The sequence below is a fragment of the Carcharhinus amblyrhynchos genome, chromosome 7 (genome assembly GCF_965287045.1).
Source record: "Carcharhinus amblyrhynchos chromosome 7, sCarAmb.v2.hapA, whole genome shotgun sequence".
In the NCBI taxonomy this organism is placed as follows: Eukaryota; Metazoa; Chordata; class Chondrichthyes; order Carcharhiniformes; family Carcharhinidae; genus Carcharhinus; species Carcharhinus amblyrhynchos.
The window spans coordinates 55,759,245-55,786,370 of record NC_137330.1 but is presented as its reverse complement, the minus strand read 5'-3'; the positions used below and the strand labels follow the sequence as shown (position 1 = coordinate 55,786,370).

Genomic DNA, 27,126 nt, shown 5'->3' with positions numbered 1-27,126 from the left:
GGAAGGTATGAGGCGTTCACAAGTGTTTTGCCAGACTTCGAACAAACTTTGGGCCTATTGGTATTTTCTAATATGCTTTAGGTTTTTAGCAGGATATTTCCATGATCCATAAAAGATCAAAGGAGAAGTCGCAGAGAGCATGGGTCGGATATTGAGATACAATATTGTCACCACAACTCTGGCTCTTGCTCACTACGAACAGGAACATGGAATCACTTCCACACTTAATGTGATACAATAAGAAACTATATTTGTCATCACATTGTTCTTATTGTGGAGCTGTGGCATGAGGCTAATGTTTAAAATAATATAATTAAGTAATGGGGGTCAGCCGCTTAAGTTTCTGGTATCTCAGACTTACCATGGTTTAGCATGGTGGTAATCTACTTTTATTTTAAAGTTACATGACATATCTCTCCTGTTTGCAGGCTCCATTTGTAGCTGGTCAGCTGGATGTCTGCATGAACAACCTAGACAAGTTCATCCCAGTTCTAGTGGGGTTCAATCCAATTAATATGGCAAGGTAAGAAATACCCATAGGCTAATATCAATCCAGTTATTCCAGGCTATAGTAATGTCCTTGGAACCTGATTTTTCTGTATTTTCAATGAAAACTGCATGCTCCCATGTCAGGATTCTAGATTGCTCTTCCATAATGTCAGACATCAATTATGCAGCTGTAACTAACAGTATCTCGTTCTTGTATGCATTTCCATCATTACTCACTATCTTCTATGCTTCTAACAACTTATATCTGCTATATGTGCTTACATTAAGTGTATTTGCCAATATATTCTAATGTGCTGGGAAGGTGAATAGACAGAGGCAAGAGATAGAGGGAATGGGTAGGATGGGAGCTGGGGCGAAATCTTTGCAAAAGTTGACAAAGTGTCAGGCTCTGACTGAAAACAAGTGTGGGGGTGGTAGGAGGGGAGGGGTTTTGGATTTTATGGAGCCAGGAAGAGTGGGAAATGTGGCGGGCAGTGTGACTTAATTAGACGGAAGCTGATACTTTGCTTTCCCTATGGCAGGTTCAAATTTAGAAATGAACACATGTTTGTGGCAGATTGGATCTCATACCATCCCATGGCAGGGTTCCTACTTGCATGTCATGAGCACTCATTATTGTAAAATCCTTTGTAAGATAATTCTAACTTCATGATAAAGTCAGTGGAGCATGAGACTCTTGTGGCATGTTCCTTTAAAGTTGCCATGTAACAGTTGGGTTGGTCTACTTGCTTCTGAGATCAACAGTTTTCCTCGTTAAATTCTGTGGTACAAAGGAGGGAAGCAGTGAATGGAAGCTTGCCTGAAGGCTGGGGATCAGTGGAGCGGGAGAGTAGGCGGTTGAAGATATTTTGATTTCACTTCATTTATTATTATCACATGTCACAGTGAAAAGTATTGTTTCTTGAGTGCTCATAGAGAAGGAAAGGAGAGAGTGCAGAATGTAGTGTTACAGTTATAGCTAAGATGTAAAGAAAGGTCAACTTAATGCAAGATAGGCCCATTCAAAAGTCTGACAGCAGCAGGGGAGAAGCTATTCTTGAGTCGGTTGGTACGTGACCTTGGATTTTTGTATTTGTTTCCCAATGGAAGAAGTTGGAAGAGGGAATGTCTGGGCTGCATGGGATCCTTAATTATGCTGCTGCTTTGCCAAGGCAGTGGGAAGTGTAGGCAGAGTCAATGGATGGGAGGCTGGTTCGTATAATGGATTGGGCTACATTCACAACCTTTTGTAGTGCCTTGTGGTCTTGGGCAGAACAGGAGCCATATCAAGCTGTGCTACAACCAGAAAGAATGCTTTCTATGGTGCATGGAGGAGTGAGTGGAAAAAGGATCCAAGAGAGGACCGAGGGTGAAGTCTAGGGCACAAAGGAGCGAAGTGGAGAGGCTTTTGTCTAGTTCTCTGATTAAGATACCCTCAACAAGTAATGGTGATGCATATTAAAGCAACGTCATCTGAAATACTTGCAAGTGAAATTTAAATTTGGATGACATCTGTGCCACCTTTGTGTTTTGAATAAACATAATGTTATTGTAATGAGTTGGGGTGGGAGAGTGGAAGCTGTGATGAAGAGTCTCCATTTGTGCGGAAGGCTTTTGTATAGCCTGTCTGTATCTGCTGTATTGTTTGCTAATGACAGTGAAGCTTACTTGCCTCATGATTGCACATGTCTGTCATGCACTCTGTTGGCACTTAAGAGAGAGGAAGTGGTGCCCACTTCCTGATCTGCCATCAAGAACAGTATCTAAAATTTTGACCCATGATTATATCATTCTTGAAACATCAACATTGAACCAATTACCTAATTTATTTGATCATCAATATTTTCTACCTAGCAGAAATATACCATGTTCAACAGGTTCATTTTTAATCACTATGATAATTCCAATTTTGCTACTAGTATCATTAACAGGAGCAAACTAATTTGTTCTTGTCACAATAAATGTTAAACTTGAGATAAGGTCAGTTTTGTAAGATAACAGCTAGACAAGGATGTAATCATGAAAAAAGAAATGTTGTTAAAAGTGTGAGCTAATTAAATAAAAACAAATTCCACAGTGTTGTCTCACAGAGTTCAAGTTTCATTCACAGTGAGAAGTATACTAAGCCAAAGGTAACATCAGATATCAGAATAACCCTCCAGTCACAGGGAGTGAATGATCTGCAATGGCTTCTCTTCCCACTCCCTCACCCCATTAGCTCCAGTGTCCCTCAAGGATTTATCCTTGGCCTGTTCCTATTTCCCATCCTACCTCTTGGTTACAACAGCTGAAAACCGGAGGTCAATTCTATAAGTATTTCGCTGCCACCCAGCTCTATTTCACCATCACTTCTCTCACTCATCCAATTTCTCTGATTTGTCACGTTGTTTGTCTGACATCCAGTGCTGAATAAGTAGTCATTTCCTCTAACTATATATTGAGGAGACCAAAATCACTGTTTTCGATTCCCACCACAAACATTGTGCTCTAAATATTGACTCTATCCCTCTTCCTTGTCATTGTCTAAGGCTGAACCAGACTGCTTGCAACTTTATTGTCATATTTAATCCTGCGGTGAACTTACAACCATATATCAGCACAATCACTAAGGGCAGAATCTTCTGCTCTCAGCGGGTGCCTTGAGCACTGCCTGGAAAAAAAGCAGCAAGATACCCATACTAACATTGAGGAGGAAGGCCCCCATATCTTCTGTCCAGCAGGCTATTAAGTGGACAGCAGCAGTCCTTCTGCCCAACGGAGAATCCTGGAAGACAAATCAGAAGCTGGCACCTCTTGTGCAAGCCTTGCCACGAAGGAAGCCCTGGATGCTGCCAAAACAACACCCTAAACAATCACATAGTGATTAGGGTAAAAGTTGTGGAGGGGTGCTGTCCTCATGATGCAGGAGAAGCAGAGATAGCAGCTCCATAGGGAAAAGTCAAACCTGGGCCGTCCTGCCCAGAACTGGTGGAGATGGGAAAGGAGAAGATTCTGGCCTAAGACTACCATAACATCATATGCTGCATAATACTCAATCACAAGACTGCTTAATTCCACTTATGCAACATCAACTTTTTCCTCCTGTCTCAAGCAATTTGCCGCTGACACTCAGTTATGCCTTTATTGCCTCTAAACTGAACTATTACATTGCTCTCCATGCTCTCCAGGTCGGTCTTCCATCTTCAATAAACGTAACTTCATTTAAAACCCTGTGGTCCATATTCAAACTTGCGTTATGTCCAATTCATTCATCACCTCAGTGTTAACTGAGCTACATTGGCTCTAAGTCCAACAATGCCTTGATTTTAAAGTTTTCACCCTGGTTTTCAATCCTCCATTGCTTTGCCCTTCCTATTCCTGTCACTTCATCCAGTCCCACAACCTTCTGTGATCTTTCTGCTTTTCAAATTGCGACCTCTTGCACATCTCAGTTTTATTACTCCACCACTGGTGACCAGTCCTTGAGCTGCTGTGCCCTAATTTCTCAAATTCCCTCTCTAATTCTCAGCCTCTTAACTTTCTGTTGTCTGTTAAGATACTCCTTAAAAACAGCACTTTGACCAAATATCTCCTTGTGTAAATGCAAGATGTTTTTGTTGAAGTGCCCTACCCCATACTTGTCATAGTTCAGTCCATTCCAGGCAACCTGTGGGCATCACTTTATCTCATCATAGAATCATAGAATCCTACAGTGCAGGAGGCCATCTGGCCCATCGAGTCTGCACCGACAACAATCCCATCCAGGCCCTATTCCCCATAACCCCATGCATTTACCCTAACCAGTCCCCCTGACATTAAGGGACAATTTAGCACGGCCAATCCGCCTAACCGGTACATCTTTGGACTGTGGGAGGAAATCGGAGACCACGGAGGAAACCTACGCAGACACAGGGAGAACGTGCAAACTCCATACAGAGAGTGACCCAAGCCGGGAATCAAAGTCGGGTCCCTGACACTGTAAGGTAGCAGTGCTAACCACTGTGCCACCTTGCTGCACACGAAGCTCAATCGTAAAAATATTGTTTATCAGATTGGTTTCAACTTTGAATGATGTCAAAAGAATAATGGTGAATGGATCACATGAAATATGTGTTGGACTTTGAATGCATATATTGATAAAGAAAGCTGTTTTACATTGCCTTTTGAAGGTCTGATAAAATCGAGGGATGGCACTCGACATTTTTTCAAGTGGCAGAAAGAATTCAGAAGCTGGAAAAGTTACACAAGGCCTTTGTCATTAACCCTGCTGTTGGGGTAAGTATATCCTATCAATGAGTTTTTCTCTTGACAAATTCACTAAAGCTGTTGCTCAGGGAAACTTGTTTCTGGCATTTCAAAAACAGAGCAGCAATAACATCTACCTTCAATCTACTAGAGACTGAAACTAGACTGTTCAAATAATGTAAACACCAACAGCAAAATTTTTCCTCTAAGACAAACAAAATTTTGGTCGTAGGTGTCATTTATAATTTGGTATTATAGTGCCAAATTAGTTTTCTTACTATTTCTTGTTTCTCCTGTTATGAAGATTATTGTGTAGACATTAGATATAGGAGCAGAACTAAGCCATTCAGCCCATCAAGTCTGCTCTGCCATTCAATCATGGCTGATAAATTTGTCAACCCCATTCTCCCACTTTTTTCCCATAATTGTTGATCCCTTCATCAATCAAGAACCTATTTTTCCCTGTCTTAAATGCTGTCTTTTCACTGGTTCATATGTCACTGATGGTTTGGATGGTGGAATGACCTCTGTTACAGATCCATGAATTCAAACGTTATGGTGAATAGTAACAAAATCAAATCAAATTCTCCTAATAGCTGAAAATAAATGCATAATTATCAATAATGCAGTAATATTGTAAATGCAATATAACTGGATAGAACTTATATGTAATTTTCTTATTTTCACTAATTATTAATATACAGGTACAGTGCTCCTCTGAGGCATATTTGCCATGGGAACAGTGATGGGGCATGACCTCTGCCCTTTCACTCCCATTAAACTGCATTAGCATCAGCAGTCAAGGTATCTGGGTTAATTGGAATAATATTGTTAGCACATTTTGATTGGGAGCATATCTATTTAGGGACAGAAAATGTGATTCTGCCTTAGGGTTTAGACACCTAGAGCAATTTAAAGGCAAAGGCTGGGAGTTTCAGTCCTGGATCTGACCAAACCTGCCATAAACAGCCACTTCAGGTCTTGAACAGCAGGTTAGGTGTAAGGATTCGCATTTTAATCAGTAATCTCTAAACTGTCTGTGCTTTATATGCTCTGTCTGAGGCCAGAACTCTCCATTCACCTGACGAAGAGGGTAACCCCTCGAAAGCTTGCGAGTATATTATCAAATAAATAGGTTGGACTAAAACCTGGTGTTGTCAGACTTTTTACTGTATAAACAGGTCCAGGCAGGGGGTGATAAATAGGGTCATCTGACCTGATTGTCTGCCCCTTTACCACAGCTACAATCATGGCCAGATGTTCCAGAAGAGGGAGAATGCAGTGTCCATGGGCACCATTGAAGTCTTCTATGCTCATTTGGCATCACAGGGACTGGAGTGTATAATTGACACCTTTTGATTCGATGTTTTAAGTTTCATTTATGCATTGTTTATGGTTCAGGTGATTCCCCTTTAAGGGGCTGCCCTTCTTGCGTGGTCCTTCAGTCTGTTTAATTTAGTTTGTTTGATTTGCTAAAAGGATTGGCTGGGATTTTCCAGCCTCATCCATCGCCAAGATCTTAATCCTGGTCCTACCAAAAGTCAATGTACTTTTGGCAGGCCCGCTGCGTTCTCTGAGGCAGGTCGTACCATAACAAGGTCAGAAAATCACAGCTGAAGTGTTAATTGAAAGCAAGAGTGAAAATTATTAAGAACATAAGAAATAGGAGCAGGAGTAGGCCATCTAGCCCTTCGAGCCTGCCCCGCCATTCAATAAGATCATGGCTGATCTGAAGTGGATCAGTTCCACTTTCCCGCTTTCTCTCCATAACCCTTAATCCCCTTGTCTATCAAAAACCTATCTACCCGTGACTTAAATATATTTAGCGAGGTAGCCTCAGCCACTTCAACGGGCAGAGAATTCCAGAGATTTTCACCCTTTGAGTGAAGAAGTTCCTCCTCAACCCTGATCTAAACTGTCCCCCCCCCCACCCCCCCTCATCTTGAAGCTGTGCCCTCGAGTCCTGCTATCCTTTCTAAGCGGGAAGAATCTCTCTACCTCTACCCTATCCATTCCCTTCATTATCTTATCCATCTCTATAAGATCCCCCCTCATCCTTCTAAACTCCGACGAGTACAGACCCAGTCTACTTAGTCTCTCTTCATAGTCCAACACCCTCATCTCCGGTATCAGCCTAGTGAACCTCCTCTGCACTCCCTCCAAGGCCAATATATCCTTTCGCAAGTGCGGCGACCAAAACTGCACACAGTACTCCAGCTGCGGCCTCACCAGTGCCCTGTACAGTTGCAGCAAGACCTCCCTACTTTTATATTCTATCCCCCTCGCTATGAAGGCCAGCATTCCATTCGCCTTCTTGATCACCTGCTGCACCTGCAGATTAGGTTTTTGTGACTCATGCACAAGGACCCCCAGGTCCCTCTGCACCGTAGCATGCTGCAGCTTTTCGCCTTTTAAATAATAATCCCTCCTACTATTATTTCTGCCAAAGTGGATAACCTCACACTTGCTAACATTGTACTCCATCTGCCAGGTCCTCGCCCACTTGCTTAGCCTATCCAGATCCCTCTGCAGACTTTCCACACCCTCCACGCAATTTGCTTTTCCACTCATCTTCGTGTCATCAGCAAATTTCATCACCCTACACTCAGCCCCCTCCTTCAGATCATCTATATAAATGGTAAATAGCTGAGGCCCCAGCACTGATTCCTGCGGCACTCCACTAGTCACCAACCGCCAATCAGAATAGCACCCATTGATATTATTGCTTAATATGATATTATTATTGATATTATTGCTTAATATGACTCAGAAGCTGCAGTGGAAATACTACTGACCTAATGAAAGCAGAGGAGAGAGGTTTCACTTGGCATCAAGTAGCAAAGTTCCTCTAAAGGCAGTGCACACGCCCAATTGAAGGAGATGGTCAAGATAGTTGGTGCCAGCTCATATTTAGCTGCAAAGTGTTCCTTACAAGCTAGGTAAGAGGAGACAGCTGCATCTTCCAAGATTGCACTGTTTCAAGTCCCGCTGCTATTTATTACTGCCTCCTACCCACTATATTAGAATAGCTAACCAGTGATGGCCAAAGGGCAGGATAGGACTTCTTTTTGTCCCCAGCCTTCAACGGCAAGAGTTCTTCACTCATCATATAGATCTAGTCTACGGTAGACCTCACAAGCTATGGAAATATTCAGTGCCCCCGTGCAGTCTGCACACACGCATTTGGATTTGATCACTTGGATTATGAACTGTTAAAGAAAACCAGCAATTATATAGGAGATATTGCAATTTAATATTCATTTTGAAAGTGAGAGACTTGTGTTGGAAACAACTGTGTTTAACTTTCGTAAGGGGAATTACAATGAAATGAGCATAGAGTTAGCTAAAGTTAGCTTATCGAATGGCGGAGCAGGCTCAAGGGGCCAGATGGCCTACTCCTGCTCCTATTTCTTATTTACGTTCTTAAAGTGGACTGGGTAGACAGACTAACAGGAAATCTGGGAGCTTTTAAGGAGTTAATTTATGACTGCCAGTAAAAATATATCCCAGTAGGGAGGAAGGGTTCTAAGAGAGATATAAACCAACCGTAGTTAACCAAGGAATTTAAGGAGAGAATTAAGTTGGAAAAAAAAAAGCACATAGGGAAATAAAGATCAGTGATAGCCCTGAAGATTGGAATAAATTCAGAATCCAGCAAAGGAGGACTAAAAAGACAATAGTCAGAAAATAAGAGAGCAAACTAGCGAGGAATACAAAAACTGACAATAAGAGCTTAACCTCAAAAGCTTGTGAGTTTACTATCAAATAAATCGGTTGGACTTAAACCTGGTGTTGTCAGACTTTTTACTGTGTTTACCCCAGTCCGACGCTGGCATATCCACATCACAAAACTCACTACAGGCCCCCCACTGGTGACTCCTGGCCCACCTAGCTGCTCGAGCAGTGCAGCAGGCTGAGAGAATCCTGGCGATTATTTAATTGGAAGCAGTTCGGAGAAGGTTCACTAGAGTGATCCCCAGTATGGAGGAATTGTCTCAGTGGAATTTAGTTGAAAGAGATGTGATCTTATTGAAACATAGGTTTCTTAAATAACTTGATGGGGTAAATGCTGAGAGGATGTTTTCCCTCATGGGAGAGTCCAGAACCAAAGGGCAGAGTCTCAGAATAAAGGGTGCCAATTTAAGACTGAGATGAGAATAAATTTCTTCTCTGAAGGTTATGAGTCTTTGAAAATCCTTTCCACAGAGAGCTGTGGGGGCAGAGCCCTTGTGTATCTTTAAGGCTGAGGTAAACAGATTTTTGATCAATAAGGAAATCAATGGTTATGGGGAAAGGCAGAAAAGTGGGTATGAGGAATGCTGGATCAACCATGATCCTATTTAATGGCACAGCAGGTTTGAGGGGCCGAACAAACTAGTCCTGTTCCTATTTCTTATGGCTTATAGGTCAGGGGGCAGTCATTTCCAATACTAATTAAAAGGATCTGCTGTAACATAAATCACTGCAAAGGTTTTGGAGATGTTTTAATGATAGGTTAGAGTGACAAATTATTTTATGTGAACTGATTGTATCTGAAGATTGAATTAGCTTCTGAAATCTTAAAGGCTACTGATAATGTACTTTTTAACCAAAATGGGCATCCTGCAACAATTTGGGTGACACAGTGGCACAGTGGTTAGCACTGCTGTCTCACAGTGCCAGGGACCTGGGTTCAATTCCGGCCTCGAGTGACTGTCTGTATGGAGTTTGCACATTCTCCCATGTTTGCGTGGGTTTCCCCCAGTTTCCTCCCACAGTCCAAAGATGTACAGGTTAGGTTGATTGGTCATGATAAATTGACCCCAGTGTTGGGATTAGCAGGGTAAATATGTGGTGTTATGGAAATAGCGCCTGGAATTGTGGTTATGCGATGGCCTCCTTCTGCACTGTAGGAATTCTATGATTCTATGAATTCCAGTTTTACTAAAGGAGTAAGATGAGCAGCAACTGAAAGAAAGAGCATTGAGAAGTAATGAGACCAATTAGCAGGAAGTATGCAAGACCAGCTAGCAGGAAGCATGGGAGACTGGATAGCAGGAAGCACGAGAGATGGGCTGGCAGGGAGCATGGGATTTGGCTAGCAGGGAGAATTGGAGACTGGATGGCAGGAGCATTCTTGTAGGCATCCTTATCCTCTAAACAAAAGCTTGGACCTGGTTAATACACTGTACCTTTGTTTAATTGAGGAGTTGTGTATTAGGGCACAAAGCTTCTCTAGCAAGGCTGTCAAGGAGTTGTTTCACTTTCTACAGCAGGACCTGCAACCCATTGCCATGATTAATGGGACATTGCCTAATGCTTTTCTGGGTGAGAGCAAGCACTCTTAAAATGAAAGCATCATACAAACCATCAGGAAAGCAAAACGTACTTCAATGATGCAATAAAGCTGGTCACAAATAAACTTGAGATTCAGAAAGTGCAATCCCTTCAAGTTGACATAGATAATTGGATTAAGAAAACATGTATGGTCATGCAAGTAATAAATCACTCCTTAAATTGTATAAATCTATAGCCCTCAGTCACACTGCTTCTGCTACCTCAGGGAAAGTCATGAATCAGTTGTGCAACTGTTATTTGCTTCATATATCTGCACAAGGCCAGTTGGTTAATGTTCTGACATCTGAAGTGGAAGCTTGTGGTAATTGTCTTTTTAAGGACAACACAGCAGAGTAAGGGTCACCTGACCTGGGTGACCAATTGGGACTCAAAGTGGTAAATCACCACGGGAAGTGTTCCCCAAGGCAGACGTATTTTAGAACTAACTCAACATGACTTGTTGAGAAGTCAATAAATCCCTTGTTGTTAACTAATGAAGCCTCTGAAAGTGCACCATTACATCGAGTGACAAGGATTAATTATCCTTTTGCCTTTGGCCCAATACCTGTGAATATTCTGCTTTAATCGAAGTCTGAGAAAAAGGAAAAAAATATACTCACCAGAATGCCTTTTTTTTGGCCAAATAGACAAATCTGACTCCCCCACAAAGGACTGGACACAATAATCAAGCACCATGGGTATTATTTCCAAGTAAACAAAGTAGGGGAAGAGGTGAAATGCAAAGCAATTCTCCTCAGTGTTTGTGGAAGTCAGGTCTATAATCTTATTCACAGTCTTACAGCTCTAAACATGCTCGACTCCAAAGAATTTAGTGAACCTGTGGATTTAATGAAGGCTCAATTGCAACCATTTGACATCAGACAGCCTAGCTGAGAGAGCAGTCCAAACTTTCTAAACTGGCCTGAAGAAAACGTCACGGAGGAACCTTGACGCCAATGGGCCCAATTGTCCTATCCCGGCACGCAAGCTTTTTGGCGCATCAGGTTGGGAGATGTGCATGTTGACCATTACATGTGATTCGCACGTGTTCCCGACGCGTGCACGTCTCCCACCACCAGAGAACGTGCACGGTGGACCACACTGGAAACTGGCGGGAAAACCAGCTAAGTGATTTTAATCTATTTTTATGAGATTTATATGTCATTATAAGACCCAGGACTGAATTCTCTGGGCTTGATAGTAACTCCCACTCCAACAGGAGTACTTCACTCCAGTGGGGTTTAGAGTAGCTCCCTGCATTCGAGGAACTAGTGGGAGACCCAACTGGAGCGAAGGGGGCACAATTGGGGCAGCGGGCCAGGCAGTAGGGTTTGATGCCCTCTGGGAATGGGCATCCTGGTAATGTTAGCCTGTGCCTCCTGGCACTGCCCAAGGGTCAAAGTACCCATGCCCAGGGGCATTTTGGCAATGCCAATGGGAGGATCGATTGTGGGTGGGGCATAGGGGCAGTCAGTGGGGGTGGGGGAAGGCCAGCGATTGGCTGGGGGGGCGGCGGGATCTGCCTCCTGGGGGTGGGTGTGCCTGCCAGTGGGAGTCTGCCTGTCGGGGTAGGTGGGATCTGCCAGGGAGAGGGGGGATCATCACTGCTGGGAAAGGGGCTGGATATCGGAGTGCTTTGGGATGGGGATGGGGTGGGGAGGATCGGGGCTGGCCCAGAATTAGTCATGGGGGCTATGATCGGGCTGTGGGGGAGAGTGTAGGGGCAACACTGCCGGGGTCCTGGGCTGACCAACAATTGAGCTGGCCAGCAAACGGGAGTCTGACAGATCAGGGCCACTGCGGAACTGCCAGACTCCAGTGTGAATAGGCACTGCCCCTGTCCCCCCCCGAGCTTTTAATGATAATTACGACTGTGACCTCTGCATTGCACAGAGTGAGGGACATTTGAATCTGAACTCCCACTGAAAAAACAATTGTGATTTATCCCATTTCTCCCATCAATTCAGCATTTAGAATCTTTTTGGGAGAATCTGGCACATTGTCACAAAGACTGGGCCCCTTTCACAGAAACATAAAAGTTAGGAGCAGGAATAGGCCATTCGGCCTATGAGTCTGCTCCACCATTCATCCTGACCATCCAACTCTGATCCCACCTCTCCCCCAAATGCTTTGATCCCTTTTGCCCCAATAACTGTATTTAAACCTTTTTGAAAATACACAGTGTTTTGCCCTCAACTGCTTTCTGTGGTAGTGAATTCCACATACTCACCATTCTCTGGATATAAAAATTTCTCCTCATCTCAGTCCTAAGAGATTTACCCCTTATCTTTAGCCTGTGATCTCTGGTCCTGGAATCCCTCACCATTGGGATCATCCTTCCTGCATCTACCCTGTCTTGTCCTATTAGAATTTTGTGGGTTTCATACCAAGTGAACAGGGGGAGATGAATCATTTGTAAACCACTTGTGGAGTAGAGAGACTCTTCAGCAGTAAGTGTTGCCATCAAGAAATGTTTCCGAATCTGTGAACACCAAAGTACCTAATCAACCAGTTAAAGACAGAACTGAAGTCTCCTCGGCAGCAAATAGTGATAAACTGCCTGTGCCAGAAGAGGTGCCCATTATCGCAGTCAATGTCAGTGTTGGGGAGCATCCCAGATAGCAGGATTACACTGATTGACATAGGTCAGGAAAACCCCTCAAAACATCAATTTATAATTATCCATTCATGTATATAATGTTTAGTTAAAATTTAGGACTGAGGAAATTTGTCATTGAATATTGTATAAAGGAGTTAAAGGGAGAGAGATGTGGTAAATGCCTCCTTAAAGGCAACACAGCAGAGTAAAGGTCACTTTGACCTGAGTAACCATTTGAGATTCAGAGTGGGGAAATCACCCCACGGGAGGAGTTCTCCTAAGTAGAGATATTTTAGAATTAGCTGCAAACATGCAACTGCTCCACGTGACTTGTTAATAAATCCTTTGTTGCTCACAAATGAAGTCTCTGAAAGTACATCATTACACAGCGAGAATGACTTGGTGGTATAAAAGTGGAGGGCAATTGTGACCATTGATGGTGATGTCTTTGGTGGAAGTGGACTGGAGAGTGTACCTTGCAGCATGGGGTGTAATTCAATCGCTTCCAATGTGAAGTGAAGCATCTGGAATCACTGCTCCTGGGCCAGCTAAAGAAAGGAGCATTTTAGATCTGTCCATCCCAGAGTTCTTCATATCAGTAGGTGCTGTGAGTCTCCTGTGCTTCTGGATTAGCCATTCCTAGCTCCATTGTATCTTCCTTTGCTCAAAAAACATAGGGGTACTCCCAATGGGAAACACATTCTGGTATCTATTGTATGAGAGGAAGGGAAAGAACAACAGAAGGGAGTCCAGCATAATAGACAGAAAGATATATATAATCCCGACAGTACAGAAAGAGATATTCGACCCATCAGGACTGCACTGACAACAATCCCACCCATGCCCTTTCCCCATAGCTCCACATATCCACCCCAGTTCCCCTTGTCACTAAGGGGGATGGCCAATCAATCTAACCTGCACATCTTTGAGCTGTGGGAGGAAACCCACACAGACATGGGGAAAACATGCAAACTGCACACAGACAGTGACCCGAGGCTGGAATCGAACCTGGGTCCCTGGCACTGTGAGGCAGCAGTGCTAACCACTGAACCACCGTGCTGCCAAAACATATATAATGAAGCTCTTGTCAACAACTGTAGCGGGTTGGATCTCAAATAATGATGAGACAGAGTACAGGAATGAGATAGAGAATCTGATGAACTGGTGCGGCAACAGTAATCTCTCTGCAATGTGAACAAAATGAAGGGGATTGTCATCAACTTCAGAAAGCATAAAGGAGAACATGCCCCTGTCTACATTAACAGAGAGTAGAGAAGGTCTAGAGCTTCAAGTTTTTACGTGTCCAGATCACCAACAACCTGTCCTGGTCCCCCCATGCTGACACTATAGTTAAGAAAGCCCACCACTGCCTTACTTTCTCAGAAGACCAAGCAAATTTGGCATGTCAGCTACAACTCTCACCAACTTTTACATATGCACCACAGAAAGCATTCTTTCTGGTTATATCGCGTCTTGATATGGCTCCTGCTCTGCCCAAGACCGCAAGGAACTACAAAAGGTCATGAAAGTAGCTCAATCCATCATGCAAACCAGCCTCCCATCCATTGACTCTGTCTACACTTCCTGCTGCCTCGGCAAAGTAGCCAGCATAATTAAGGACCCCACGCAACCCGAATATTCTCTCTTCCACCTTCTTCCGTCAAGATACAGAAGTCTGATGCCGCATACCAACTGACTCAAGAACAGCTTCTTCCCTGCTACCATCAGACTTCTGAATGGACTTACCTTGCACTAAGTTGATCTTTCTCTACACCCTAGCTGACTAACACTACATTCTGCAATCTCTCATTTCCTTCTCTATGAATGGTATGCTTTGTCTATAAGAAACAATACTTTTCATTATATGTTAATACATATGACAATAATAAATCAAATCAATGAATATGCATCTCACTGCTGGGATCTGGGGACGAAGCCTGAAAAAAAAATGTTGCTTATTTTAATTTTAATTTTGTCCCTTTAAGTATGTTTAAGGAGGACATGATTGGGATTATTGTTTTCCCAGTGGCAGTCAGGTTTTTGAATTTCTGACTGCAGGAGGCAAGTGGGTGATGGGGATGTGCCCAGTAGTGCCTGTGCCTGTCTGCCCCATGCTCAATATTTCCTTTCCCATTCTTCACATAGTACTGGATGATTGTGGTAAAGTCAGACCACAGGTGTGCACTGGCATGCATAGTTCTAGTGTAAACCTGCCAGGTTCTCATACAAAAAGTTACAGCCCACAGTTTTACACAATTTATGGCAAGTTAAAAAGTAGAGTGATTTTTGAGTTTCTGTTTTAATTAACCATTAAACCAAAAGTCTCACATTTTCAATATGGGAAAGTCACTGGAACATTCAGACTGCAGTGACTGTATTCACTTGCACAATAGAACAACAGCAAAAGTGTTTCAGGTAAAAGTATGCAAATAATCTTGTAGGACTGGAAATATTTAGAAAGTAAATTCCTGTGTGCACACAATATGATCATTATTGTAAAGCTACATGGAATTAAATTCTTTCAGCCTGAAGGAATTACTGGATCATCCCGCATGAAAGGTGGAAGTGTCACCAAAATCCTCCTGGAGACTATTTTCCTGGCTGCACACAAGGCTTTGGCAAACAACACTGACATCACAGATGGGTATGTTCAAGTTGACTTCCTTCTATAAATTCTTGAGTCATTTCCTATTGGAAACTCATTCATCCACTGTGTTCACCATATTTGTAAAATGTAGGCAATCGGAAATGAAACAGAAAATACATAGTAGGCCGATTTAGTTTGAAAGAGGATAGAGTAAAATAATACATGTCTACTTTTATAAGCTTCAGTGCATTTTCTACATTTCTTTGTTAACATATGCATGTTAACATATCCGTACAGTCATTAACTGGTGAGTTCCTAATTCTTCAGCTTTAACAAAGGGTCATCTGACTCAAAATGTCAGCTCTTTTCTCTCCTTACAGATGCTGCCAAACCTACTGAGATTTTCCAGCATTTTCTTTCTTTGAGTTTCTAATTCAGCTGGCCATCAGAGGGATTCAGCTGATAGACTTTCTTCACGTTGACAGGCAGTGAATAGTGAAGTGGCATAAGGATCAGTGCAGGGGCCTCAACTGTTTACAATCCATATCAATACTTAGGTGAAGGAACAGGGAGTAATATAGTAATGTTTGCTGATCGTACCAAGCTTGGTGGGAAGGAAAGGAAGGACACAGAGAACTGCAAAGAGATATAGGCAATTTAAGTGAATATGCAACAAGATGGCAGATGGAGTACGATGTAGAAAAGTGTGAAGCTATTCCTTTATGTCATGAGTATAGAAAAGCAGAATATCTTTTAAAAGATGTGAAACTTGTAAGTATTGTCATTCAAAGAGACTTGAATGTACTTTTACGAGGAACACAGGGATTTGGCATGCAAGTGCTGCAAGCAATTAGGAAGGCAAATGGCACATTGCCCTTTATTGCAAGGGGATTGGAGTACAAGTGTAAAGTGTAGGACTGGAAATACTAGTCTTAGTGCATGTGTATGGGATCTCGCCTGCAATATTCACAACTTTTGGTTTTCGCTTCATCTCTTCATCTCTTGCTGTTGGGGGGATGGAGGAGAGGTGGTGCGGTTGGCCTGGGTAAAATGCTCTTCCAGAGAGTTGGTACCTTCGCCTACACTGTAGGGATTCAATGGTTAAGGTGGGTGATTCCAGTAGAGCGGACTTTGGCAAGTTAGCGGTTAAATTGGAGAGACTGGGTTCTGCAAGTTAGCTGAAAGCTGTCCAATTTCCTTTCGATGGTGGCTTTTGCTGAGCTCCTTCCAGCAACTGAGAGAAAGAGATCCTTTATTGTCTACAAGCTGCAGGGGTGACTGATTGCTGTCTCTTCTGGTTCCTGTGTCACATACTCTGACACATCAGCACCTGTATACACGGATCAGGTCTGCAGCTAGCTTCTTATCCTGTTTTCCTGTGTATTCCTGAAAGGGAACAGATAACACATTTTTTGCCCCAGAGTCAGGCCATTTCCATACTCTTGAGACTTAAATTGATAGGAGATGGGTTTTAGATGTCTGCTGAGATGTGACAATCAGCCTCCATTTTCTCCATAACCACAGGAGATTAAGTCTTTCGAATTTTCTCTTTCAAATCTCTCTTTGAAGAGGGTCCCTGAAAGCTTTCGGGTGCAGCATTCCATGTTCTCTTAGGATTGGTCAGACAAGAATTTTCCAGAGTTGATTATACCATCAGCCTTCGTTTGCTCAGCGCATTGGCTTGTATTCCTTTAAATAAAATGTCTCCCTTAAATGTCCATAAGTAATCTGGAGCTATAATACACTGTTAGACATTTTTAATTTTTTTCCTTAAATTGCTGCAATTCAAACATGGTTTGTTCTGCCCCGCATCTCTGTGATTATGTAATAAGTAACTATATTCTAGAATGATGATTGGACACTTATATATTAAGTACTGCATGGTGTTTTGGAAATAGTGTCCTAAATAGCTCTATATTTATTTTAGTTTTTAATAAATCATAGAATCCCAGTGCAGGAGGCCATTTGGCCAATGGAACCTGCACCGACAACAATCCCACCCAGGCCTATCCCTGTAACCCCACATATTTACCCTGCTAATCTTCCTGACGCTAAGAGGCAATTTATCAAGGCTAATCAACCTAACCTGAACATGTGTGGACTGTATAAGTTTTAAAAGAGCATCAGATGACTAATATCGGATATTCTGAAATGTTATTAATATTTTGAAAAGATTATTTTAATCAAACTTAATTAAAGCAGATTGTAAATTAATGGCTGGAATTTTCTGGCCACTCACACTGGCGGAATTCTCTGGTATATTGGTGGCACACCCCCTGCCCAAGGTTTCCCGGCAGCGTGGGATGGCTTCAATAGCAATTACCAGTGACAGTGGCAGGGCCAGAAGGTCCTACAGCCTCCAGCTGCCGCGAAAAATGCTGAGGGGAGGCCAGAAAATCTCGCCCAATCTATCGTAAGAATTTGAAGAAAAGGCATTTTGTTCCTAATAAGCCAGATCAGGCAACATCTGTAGAGAGAGAAAAAGCATTCATATGCCAGGTTAATGACCTTCCATCATAGAATGCAGAGCATTTCCAGCACTTCCTGTTTCTTTTTCATAATTTTAAGTTGTTATTCAAGTGGGACTTCTGGGGTGTCCGAAAAGCCCATCAAAAATAAAATTCAAAAAGTAAACATTGGACAAAAGCTACTTCTCCATCTTCAGATGTCTATGTGCCAACGGGCGGGATCTTGCCATCCGTGAGATTGCTGGGGGGGGGGGGGGCTCAAAATGAAGGGAAACCTGAAAGTCGTGGATATTGCTGGTGAGATCCCAACTTCTGATTTTTGCCGGCGAAATAATCAGGTTCACCTACCCACAATGGCTGTGAACCTGATTTAAATGTACTTCCATGGACTTCAATGTGATTAACCTACCCCCTCGCTGTATATTGTCTCCTCACCATATATTCACAATGAGCTGACGTGATTTATAACAGATTCACCTTGACATGAACCTGTCATGGGTATAGCCCTGCCGGCCGGGGGGGGGGGGGGGGGGGGGGGAAGGGGGACGGACTACAGCCAAGCAATAGCCTGGCAATGCCCCCTGCAGCAGTTTGTGGACAACATGGGCTCCAGCGGGAGCATCATAGTGGGGAGAAGGGTGGCGAGATTCATTTGTATGTGCTGGTGATGGCCAGGAACAGACTGAGAGCTGAGAATGCTGGCAATAACCATTTGTGGGGGGTGTGTTGACATTGACTGTGGGAATAGGGGGGCCAAGGGGGATTTTAAGGTTACTTTGATGGCTATGATTTGAATTCATATCCTTGTATCATTAGGCACTGGATTAATAGTCCAGTTATGTAACTAGTGTTTCTATTCTAAGTTATAGATGTTGCGAATACCTAGGAAATCCCATTTAAATTGTGAACGATGATGCAGTCTAGTTATTTAATATTCACACCAATCAGCTGGATAATACCTTGTATAATAGTAGTGGAAATAAAGTTGGCTAATTAAATCTTCATAGCACGTTACTTTACTGTCGTACACACATAAGTCCCAGACTCAATGAAATATGAAACTGATGCATATTTTGTTTTATACATTGGAAAAATAAAAATCAAAAACAATCCAAACCGTAACAGATAAAGAAGTCCAAGTTTTGTTGTTTGGAAATTCACAGGTATCTGCTGGATTTGCTGAGGAGTTATGAAAAGGCTCACTCAATCACATATTCTCACAGTGAAGCGATTGCTGCTTTAGTGAAACAGGCTGGTGCAAGGTAAGGCCGCACCAAAGAAAGTTCTTCACAGTAAATAATTCCAGGGCATGTATTAGGATTTATAGAATATCTACAATGTCTTCAAGCAATTAGATTGCAGTAGATTCAGAGAACAATAGTTGTGACCAGTCGCAGTGATCATGCTTGTAAGGCAAACTTGAATAAGCACTGAAGGATACTATTGAGCAAACGATAACTCTGGTTTAATCCAGTCAATATTTTTTGTTATTAAGCTTTCCGTGTTTCAGTCTGCAGGGAAGGCATACCAAGTTAACTCTGAGGACTGTACCACCTAACTGAATGTTGGGTTGACCAAGTTACATCAACAATGGGGTACTGCCAATCTGATTCATGGGTGATTCTTACCACTAATAAGGATGCTGTATCACAGAAATAAATGAACTCTCTGAATAGAAAAGTATTGCCTGCCATCCAGTGGCTGTTGTAAGATGTATTTCTTACCTTAACTTTCGGAACACAGCCTGCCTGCATTGCCAATAGCCTAAGAAGAGTGCAAGTGCCACAAACGCATGCAGTAGTTTCTTTCGCTTTTCAATATTTTTCTACTTAAAGTATGGCGGTTTTTGCTTAATCTAAAATGGTAACTTTATTTTTGTAACTTTATTTTTTAATGATTAAAAAAATTGGAGTCTAGTTTAGTTTATTTATTAGTGTCACACATAGGCTTAAATTAATGTTGCAATGAAGTTACTGTGAAAATTCCCTAGACGCCACACTCCTGTGCTTGTTTGGGTACACTGAGGGAGAATTTAGCATGGGCAAATCAGCTAATATGCTACCATTGATCACTACTTTATGATGTATTATGTTGCAGTAGACAATTATAATAATAAAATGTAATGATTATGAATTTACTTTGACATTCAACAACTAGCTCACTATTTCTCTCCAGTCAGCCATCACTGGAGGTGTGGCTATCCAACACTGTTTACTGAAGGTGGCTGCAAATCCTCACCAGGAACTAGTCGAAAGTGAGGCTTAGCAAAGTCTCAGGTTTCATATTCATAAAATACTGGAAATACTCAGCAGGTCTGGCATCTGTGGAGTGAGAAACAGGGTAAATGTTTTAGATTGACAATATTTTGTCTGTGTTGGAACTGATTAGCATGCAAAAGGTTTTAAGCAAGTATAGAGGCAGGCATTGTGGGTGGTGTGAGGGAGGGGTTTGGGGGGGACAGCGGGTTAGTGGGTGGAAGAGAAAACCAAAGGGAAGTCTGTAATAGGGTGGAAGGCAGAAAAAATTAAATTGAAAAAGGGGATGATGCAAAATTTGGTAGTAATGAGACAAGGAAAAAAACAAGAAATGGTTCCAGGTGAGTTGTAAATGGAAATAGCAGAATCATCAGCGACAGCTGCTGTATAATGAATGGGAGCAGTAGTTATGACCTAAACTTCTTGAACCAATGTTGAATCTAGAAGACTGTGAAGTGCTAAATCTAAAGATGAGGTGACATAGGAAGATAGGAACACTTACAGCACAGAAGGAAGTCTTTCCGCCAATTGTGCCTGAATGTCTGTTTTTCCTCAAGCTTCCGTAGCGTTTCATTGGAAAGGCTTTTTTAATTCATTTTTTAACAGGATGCAAGCATTAATGGCAAGGCCAGCATTTGTTTTCCATCCTTAATCACCTTTGAACTGAGTGGCTTGCTAGGCCATTTCAGAATCAGTCATATTGTTGTGGGTCTGGATTCACATGTAGACCAGACCAGATAAAAATCACAAAGGACATTCGTGAACCAGGTGGGGTTTTTACAAACTATAGTGATTGCTGTCATGGTTAACGGTTGTTGAAACTTGTTTTCAATTCCATATTTTATTCATTGAATTTAAATCATCAGCTGTAGTGGTAGGAGTTGAAACCCTGTCCCCAAGGCATTAGCTGGGCAACTGGATTACTAGATCAGTAACATTATTACAACACCACTCTTTGGAGGCTAAGGATAGTGAGGTCAGAGGAGTGGAAGAGAATTAAAATGACAAGAAATCAAAAGTGACCAATGTTATGCTAGAAGGTTGGACAGAGGTATTCAACATTACAAATAACCTACCAGTATTTGGTCTCGCCAAAGATCGTATTTCATAGAATAACTGACCAACATTTTTGTGTTCTTTAGAAATCATGTGGGAACACATTATCATGCCACTTTGTATGTGATTAAGTTGAAATAAAAATAATGTATAGTTGTTCTGGCTTTTTGGCCTTGTCAAACCAAAGATACAGTTTGCCAAAACATTTCTGGATGAGGACAATATTTTTAAGATTTATAAATAGTTACGGTGAAAGTGGACTGCCCATTAAATGCTTTGAACTGGAGATTAGTTGTTCCATGCCACTAATGCTATTTTCAACAACCAGACAGAATCAGGATGTAATAAACATTCTGACCAGCTTCAATCATGTTTCGTCTGTTGTGTATTTTAAGATGGCACAGAACATAAGAATTGGACTTAAATGGGGTGGTGGGGGTGGATCCATTCTTCCAAGATTTTTGCAGTTTTTACCCTGAGGTAATGGTGGATGGGAGGGAGAACTTGGTCAAAATTCATCCCTTCTGTTATTTTCTTGAGTCAATATATTATCAACTACCAAGCTGTTTCACTGCAGCAGTGAGGACTCAATGCACTAGCAGAGGTGGCAATAATGCAACACTTCCCTCTCAGATGAAAATTAAACCAAAGCACCATCTGCCTACTCAGATGGTTGCATAAAAGCTCATAACACTTCCCCAAAAAAGTGCAGGATTTTTCCAAGTTTGTGAGCCAACAATCGTCTCTTGACTAACATCATCAAAAACACATTATCTGGCTATTCATTACTTTGCTGATTGTGAGACTTTGAAATGTGCAATGTTAGTTGTTGCATTTGTTCATATGAGTGTGACTAAATCTTAAGAACACCTGGTTTGTTATAAAAATATTTTGGGAGATCCTCCAGAATATAAAAGTGTCTCATCAATATGAGTACATGCATTCTCATTCTTTAAGCTAAGAAAGCCTCAACTCTTACGTACCCCAGGATGTAGGATTCCTGTCCATATGTAAGACCTCTGAATTTTCTGTATTTGTTGACTGAACCATAGAATTCTACAGTGCAGAAGGAGGCCATTTGGCCCATTGAGTCTGCAGTGATCACAATCCCCACCCAGACCCTATCCCCATAACCCTATGTATTTACCCTAGCTAGTCTGCCTGACACTAAGGGGCAATTTAACATAGCCAATCAACCTAATTCACATATTTTGGACTGTGGGAGGAAACCAGAGCACCTGGAGGAAACCCATGCAGACATCAGGAGAATGTGCAATCTCCAGACAGACGGTGACCCATATTGGGAATCAAACCCAGATCCCTGGTGCTGTGAGGCAGCAGTGCTAACCACTGTGACACCGTGCCACCCAAGATATTAATGCTGTACTGGCAAATATGAATACTAATTGATTGTGATACACTAAAAACAGACTTGTTCCCCACTGATTGCACTTGCTCACATTGGGCAGCTGGCTCTGACTTTTGGGGGTTAGGACAGAAAATATCTCAGAGTGGGTTAATATTTGCCGGAGTTCTCACTGTTCTAGAGTAAATTCAATTCAATAATTAATTACAGCAAACTGATTTATATGATACATGCCATCTCTTTGTCATTTTTAAAGCTTACAACAGAATGGCCATATATACTACATTGGATGGAAGACACTTGGAATTATGGGAGTCTTTGATGCAAGTGAATGTGTACCAACATTTGGAGCAGGTAAATGGAGTTCTACTGTTCAATAATGTAAGCAATATTAAAAGAAAAAACAACAAGATGGAAGACATAGCAGCATATTTTAAATTATTACCTTCTGTTAGATTACCTTTTGGGCCTTAGAAAAAGCATGTTCTCATGAAAGATGGACTTTGTATGGTTTCTCTGTTCAAATAAAAACATAACTGAGGTGCATTTCAGTAGAAGTTGTGTTACATCAAAGTTGTAGTGCAGGGTTAATATATCATAGAATCATAAAATTCCTATAGTGCAGAAGAGGCCATTCAGCCCATTGAGTCTGCACCAACTCTATGACAGAGTAACTATCAGTGTAACCTTTTCCCCACCCTATCCCCGTAGTACCACACATGTCCCATGGCAAAACCCTCTATCCTACACATCTTGGGACACTGAGGAGTAATTTAGCATGGCCTAAGTAGCGCAAATTTGGTCTGTAGGAGAAAACCAGAGCATTCAAAGAAAACCCATGCAGACATGGGGAGAAAGTGCAAACTCCACACAGATAGACAACCAAGGCTGAAATTGAACTCAAAATTGAGCTGTGAGACAGCAGTGCTAACCACTATACCATCGTGCAGCACTTACGCTCACTAAAAGTTTTCTTAGCACATCAAACAGCAAGCCAATAAAGTGGCAGTTTTGTCATGTTAGGAAGTTTTAAGTTAGGCTAATGTAACCTGAATTCAGTTACAATGGTGCTGTACTGGCAAATTTGTAGTGCAGCAGTCACTGCATGATTTGCAATGAAATCCAAAGCAATTTCTATGTTTGCTGAAAGAGTGAATGTTGCCAAATCTTGTCATCTTGCACTCATCAGAATGAATGCAAGAATGCCACATTTCAAATGATCACAACTTACACTACAGGAGAAAAGAGTCTTGATGATTGGCAAGTCAACTCTTATTGCCTGAGGTATTGCAATGGAGAAAGCAATGGGCAACTATAGGTTCCTCATATGTTCCGGTAATTCAAAAAAAGCTTGAATATATTCCTTTTGAATGGAATAGAAAATGGGTCCCTACATAAAAATTCATGTTACTTCCAGCAAACTCTTTATTGTGTATATGTTGATTCCTTTCTATGTTAAGATTAGCCCTATATCAAAGATGAAGATAATTGTTTGATAGTTCTTCTTGTGTAAAACATTTGAACACATCTAATGTTCAATTTGCAGAAGGTCCTTTGTATGATGTACAATGCTATTAAAGTGAATGAAACACCATTGTAATTCAAGAAAGACAAACTAAATATAAATTTTCCTGATATCTATAAACGTTGTAGTTACATGGACCTTTGTCTTCCACATTTCCCAGAAATATTTTTCATTGTCCATTTAAAATGATAGAATCCCTACAGTGCATAATGAGGCCATTCGGCCCATCGAGCCTGCATCAAGCACAATCTCACCCAGACCCTATCCCCATAACCCCACACATTTACCCTGCTAATCCCCTGACATTAGGGTCAATTTAGTATAGCCAGCCAACCTTATCCTCACATCTTTGGACTGTGGGAGGAAGCTGATGCACCCAGAGGAAATCCACGCAGACATGGGGAGAATGTGCAAACTCCATACAGTTAGTGACCCAAGATCTGAATTGAACCTGGATCCTTGGCGTTGTGAAGCAGGAGTGCTAACCACTGTGCCGCTATGCCATAAGACTGATGACATCAGTAGGCCAATAAGTTGTGCTTGATGAAATACTTGCACTGAAGAGAATCTTCTCATTGAAATTGGAGTTTTTAGACATGATTGGGAAAAGCATCACAGCAAAACTTCATTTCCAGCAAGAGTTTAAGCTGGATTGACCCTGAGCTGCTCACTAACAATCTACCCAGACATGTATGGATGAGATGAGGGACACGGTTTTGGTCATACTCAAAATTTTCCCAACTGTCAATCAATTTACCATCTGTGTAAACAAAAAAGGTGGCTGTAGTGAGTCCAATAAAATGTCCCCGAGATAGTCAGGAAGTCCAGGGTAGCAATTCTGCTTGGGCTGGAAATAACTTCCAAAATGTAAAAGCTGATAAAACTATATTAGAAAATAAATTATAGTCAGCAGAAGAGAATTTTTTGAGTGAAATCACAGAGTTGCTTGTTGGAATTCCATTGTTCCAGTGCTGTGAGAAGGAAGATGATTAAATCATTGCAGGAAGAGAGGCTAGAAGTCCAGAAATTGCAACGTCATGTATGCAGAGAATACGTGGCATTCAGCTATCTATCCCACAAAGCCAACAAGTCACAGAGAATGTCTCTGGACTTCATTTATAGGCAGTGTCCACAAAGACTGAAGATATAGCAACTAAGGTATGCCAGCTGTTTGACCCTGGCATGCAGCTCTTTACATTGGGGTCAAATATCAGCATTGTGAAAGTGACAGTCCTAAATTTTCATGTATTTGGATATTTTAAGCAACCTCGTGTAAGATTACTGACATGAGGCAAGAGCAGTACATCAGTACATTGCATATCTGATGGATGGCCTATTCAGTCATGCCTTCAGTTCATGGATCTAGCAATGCAGCCAGCCAGAAAGCGAGACTATCAAAACTTAGTGGCTAGATTTCCCAAGTACAGACTACAATTCATGCCACCCACTGCTGAAAGCATTATCACATTTATCAACAGGAATGGATTTCATTTACTTAATGTACAGATAATGATTGATGTCAGCCCTTTCATTCTATATGTCAATTTATGCTACATGATTCTTTTACTCTTAGGCAGTAGAGGATAGCTGTACTGCTCAGCAAGAATGCAGTGACAGGATTGCTCAAGGAGAGACCACTGGTACCTCTTCATGACTGATGACTCTTTTCTGTCATACAAGGACAGAGACTGAAAAAAGATGCAATGAAGCAAAATATTCCACAAATAATAGTTGAGCAAGCCTTTGATATTCACAATTTACAATTTGTTGAATGGATAGATTAAGTGGTGCCACATAGTACAGTTTACATATGATTTCAAAAGGCTTCCTACACCCTTCATTCATTTCCCTTTACAACAGAAAGAGGCTTCCATTTACATAGGGAAAGATGAAGAAGACGGAGACATTGCATGCCTGGTCATGATAAAGATGCCCCTGTGAAAGGTGGAGGTATGAAATAACCCAGCAGCACATGGCGTCATGCAGATAATCTACTCTTTTCAGTAAAAAGACTGCGTCCATCTTTAGAACACAAAATGCATTGACTAATCCTTACCTTGTTCTCAGATAACTAAATACCACTCATTTTCTTTAAGGAGAAGACATTTGCAAAAGTGAACCACAACGTAAGAAAGATAACAAAAGATTTTCATTGAATTAATGTAGAAACACACTACATTGCAAAATATTTACATGTTAAATTTCATGTTGTGTATTTATTCGGCTCTATTACTAATCCCCATACTGTTACATTCTTAACACAGGCTGTTTCTCATCTTACCAAATACAATTTTCCTATGTGACACTGACCTCTTGCTTCCATATTGTGCTACTGAAGTGTCAAGATCTTCTCACGTTTATGACTGGTATCATACCAAAAGAGCACTCTAAGATTTAGGAAACATTTACCTCAGTGTCAATGATATCCTTACAGAATATACTTCTGGAATTGTGTTGCTTGTGCCACATATGTGTCTACTAGACACGGTACAAAATCTCCCTCCTTTGCTAATGCAGTCACCTTCACACTATCATAGAAATAGTGACTTCTATGGCCACCTTTCACAGATCACTAGTGCTGAACATGGGCTCTTTTTGGTCTATGAGAAAACAGGCCATATAGCTCCAATTCACTTCCAAAACACTAAGCTAAGATTTTCAAGGTTTCCATGGAAATTGATGCTGCACTCTGAAAGCAGACTCTTGATGTCTTGATCCTGCAAATATCTCCTGGATTTCCGCGCTCACCAAAGTATTCTACATGTCCTGCCATATTTCCTTTGTGGTATCTTCATGGAATTGCTAACGTGGCTCTTGGATTTCTCTAATTTATCTGCCCTCTTCAACACTTGAAGGAACTATCTTCACTACTTGTTCAAAAGATTTATTATCCAGAATGATAGTAAAAAACAGGTTATGATATGAGTCCTTGGGCCATAAGCAGTCACTTTTTCCCCTCTGGAAGAGATAGCTGCTTCAACGTCATTCCTTAAAATAATCAGAAGCATGTTTACCTGCCATGTTAACAAAGAACAGAACAAAGAACAACAACCCAGCACGGGAAACAGGCCCTTCGGCCCAACGAGCCCGCGCCGCCGCATCGCCCTACACCTATTCTACCCTGCATGTCTACGAATGGGACCCTACTCAGTCAGATTCAGGGAAGAAATAGTGTCAATTTGGTGGAAACCAATTAGCCTAAGAGCACATCTTTGGGGCGTGGGAGGAAACCAGAGCGCCC

The 27,126-nt window shown here is 41.7% G+C and overlaps 1 protein-coding gene across 1 annotated transcript in view; it reads left to right on the top strand.

Annotated features, from left to right (window-relative positions):
• gckr (glucokinase (hexokinase 4) regulator) overlaps nt 1-27,126 on the top strand; it is a 71,812-nt gene that overhangs the window by 23,177 nt on the left and 21,509 nt on the right. Inside the window, exons 8-12 of the mRNA XM_080192361.1 lie at nt 429-523; nt 4,638-4,743; nt 15,154-15,272; nt 18,847-18,945; nt 22,617-22,714. Coding sequence (XP_080048487.1) covers nt 429-523; nt 4,638-4,743; nt 15,154-15,272; nt 18,847-18,945; nt 22,617-22,714 — 517 coding nt within the window. The remainder of the gene's footprint in view (nt 1-428; nt 524-4,637; nt 4,744-15,153; nt 15,273-18,846; nt 18,946-22,616; nt 22,715-27,126) is intronic.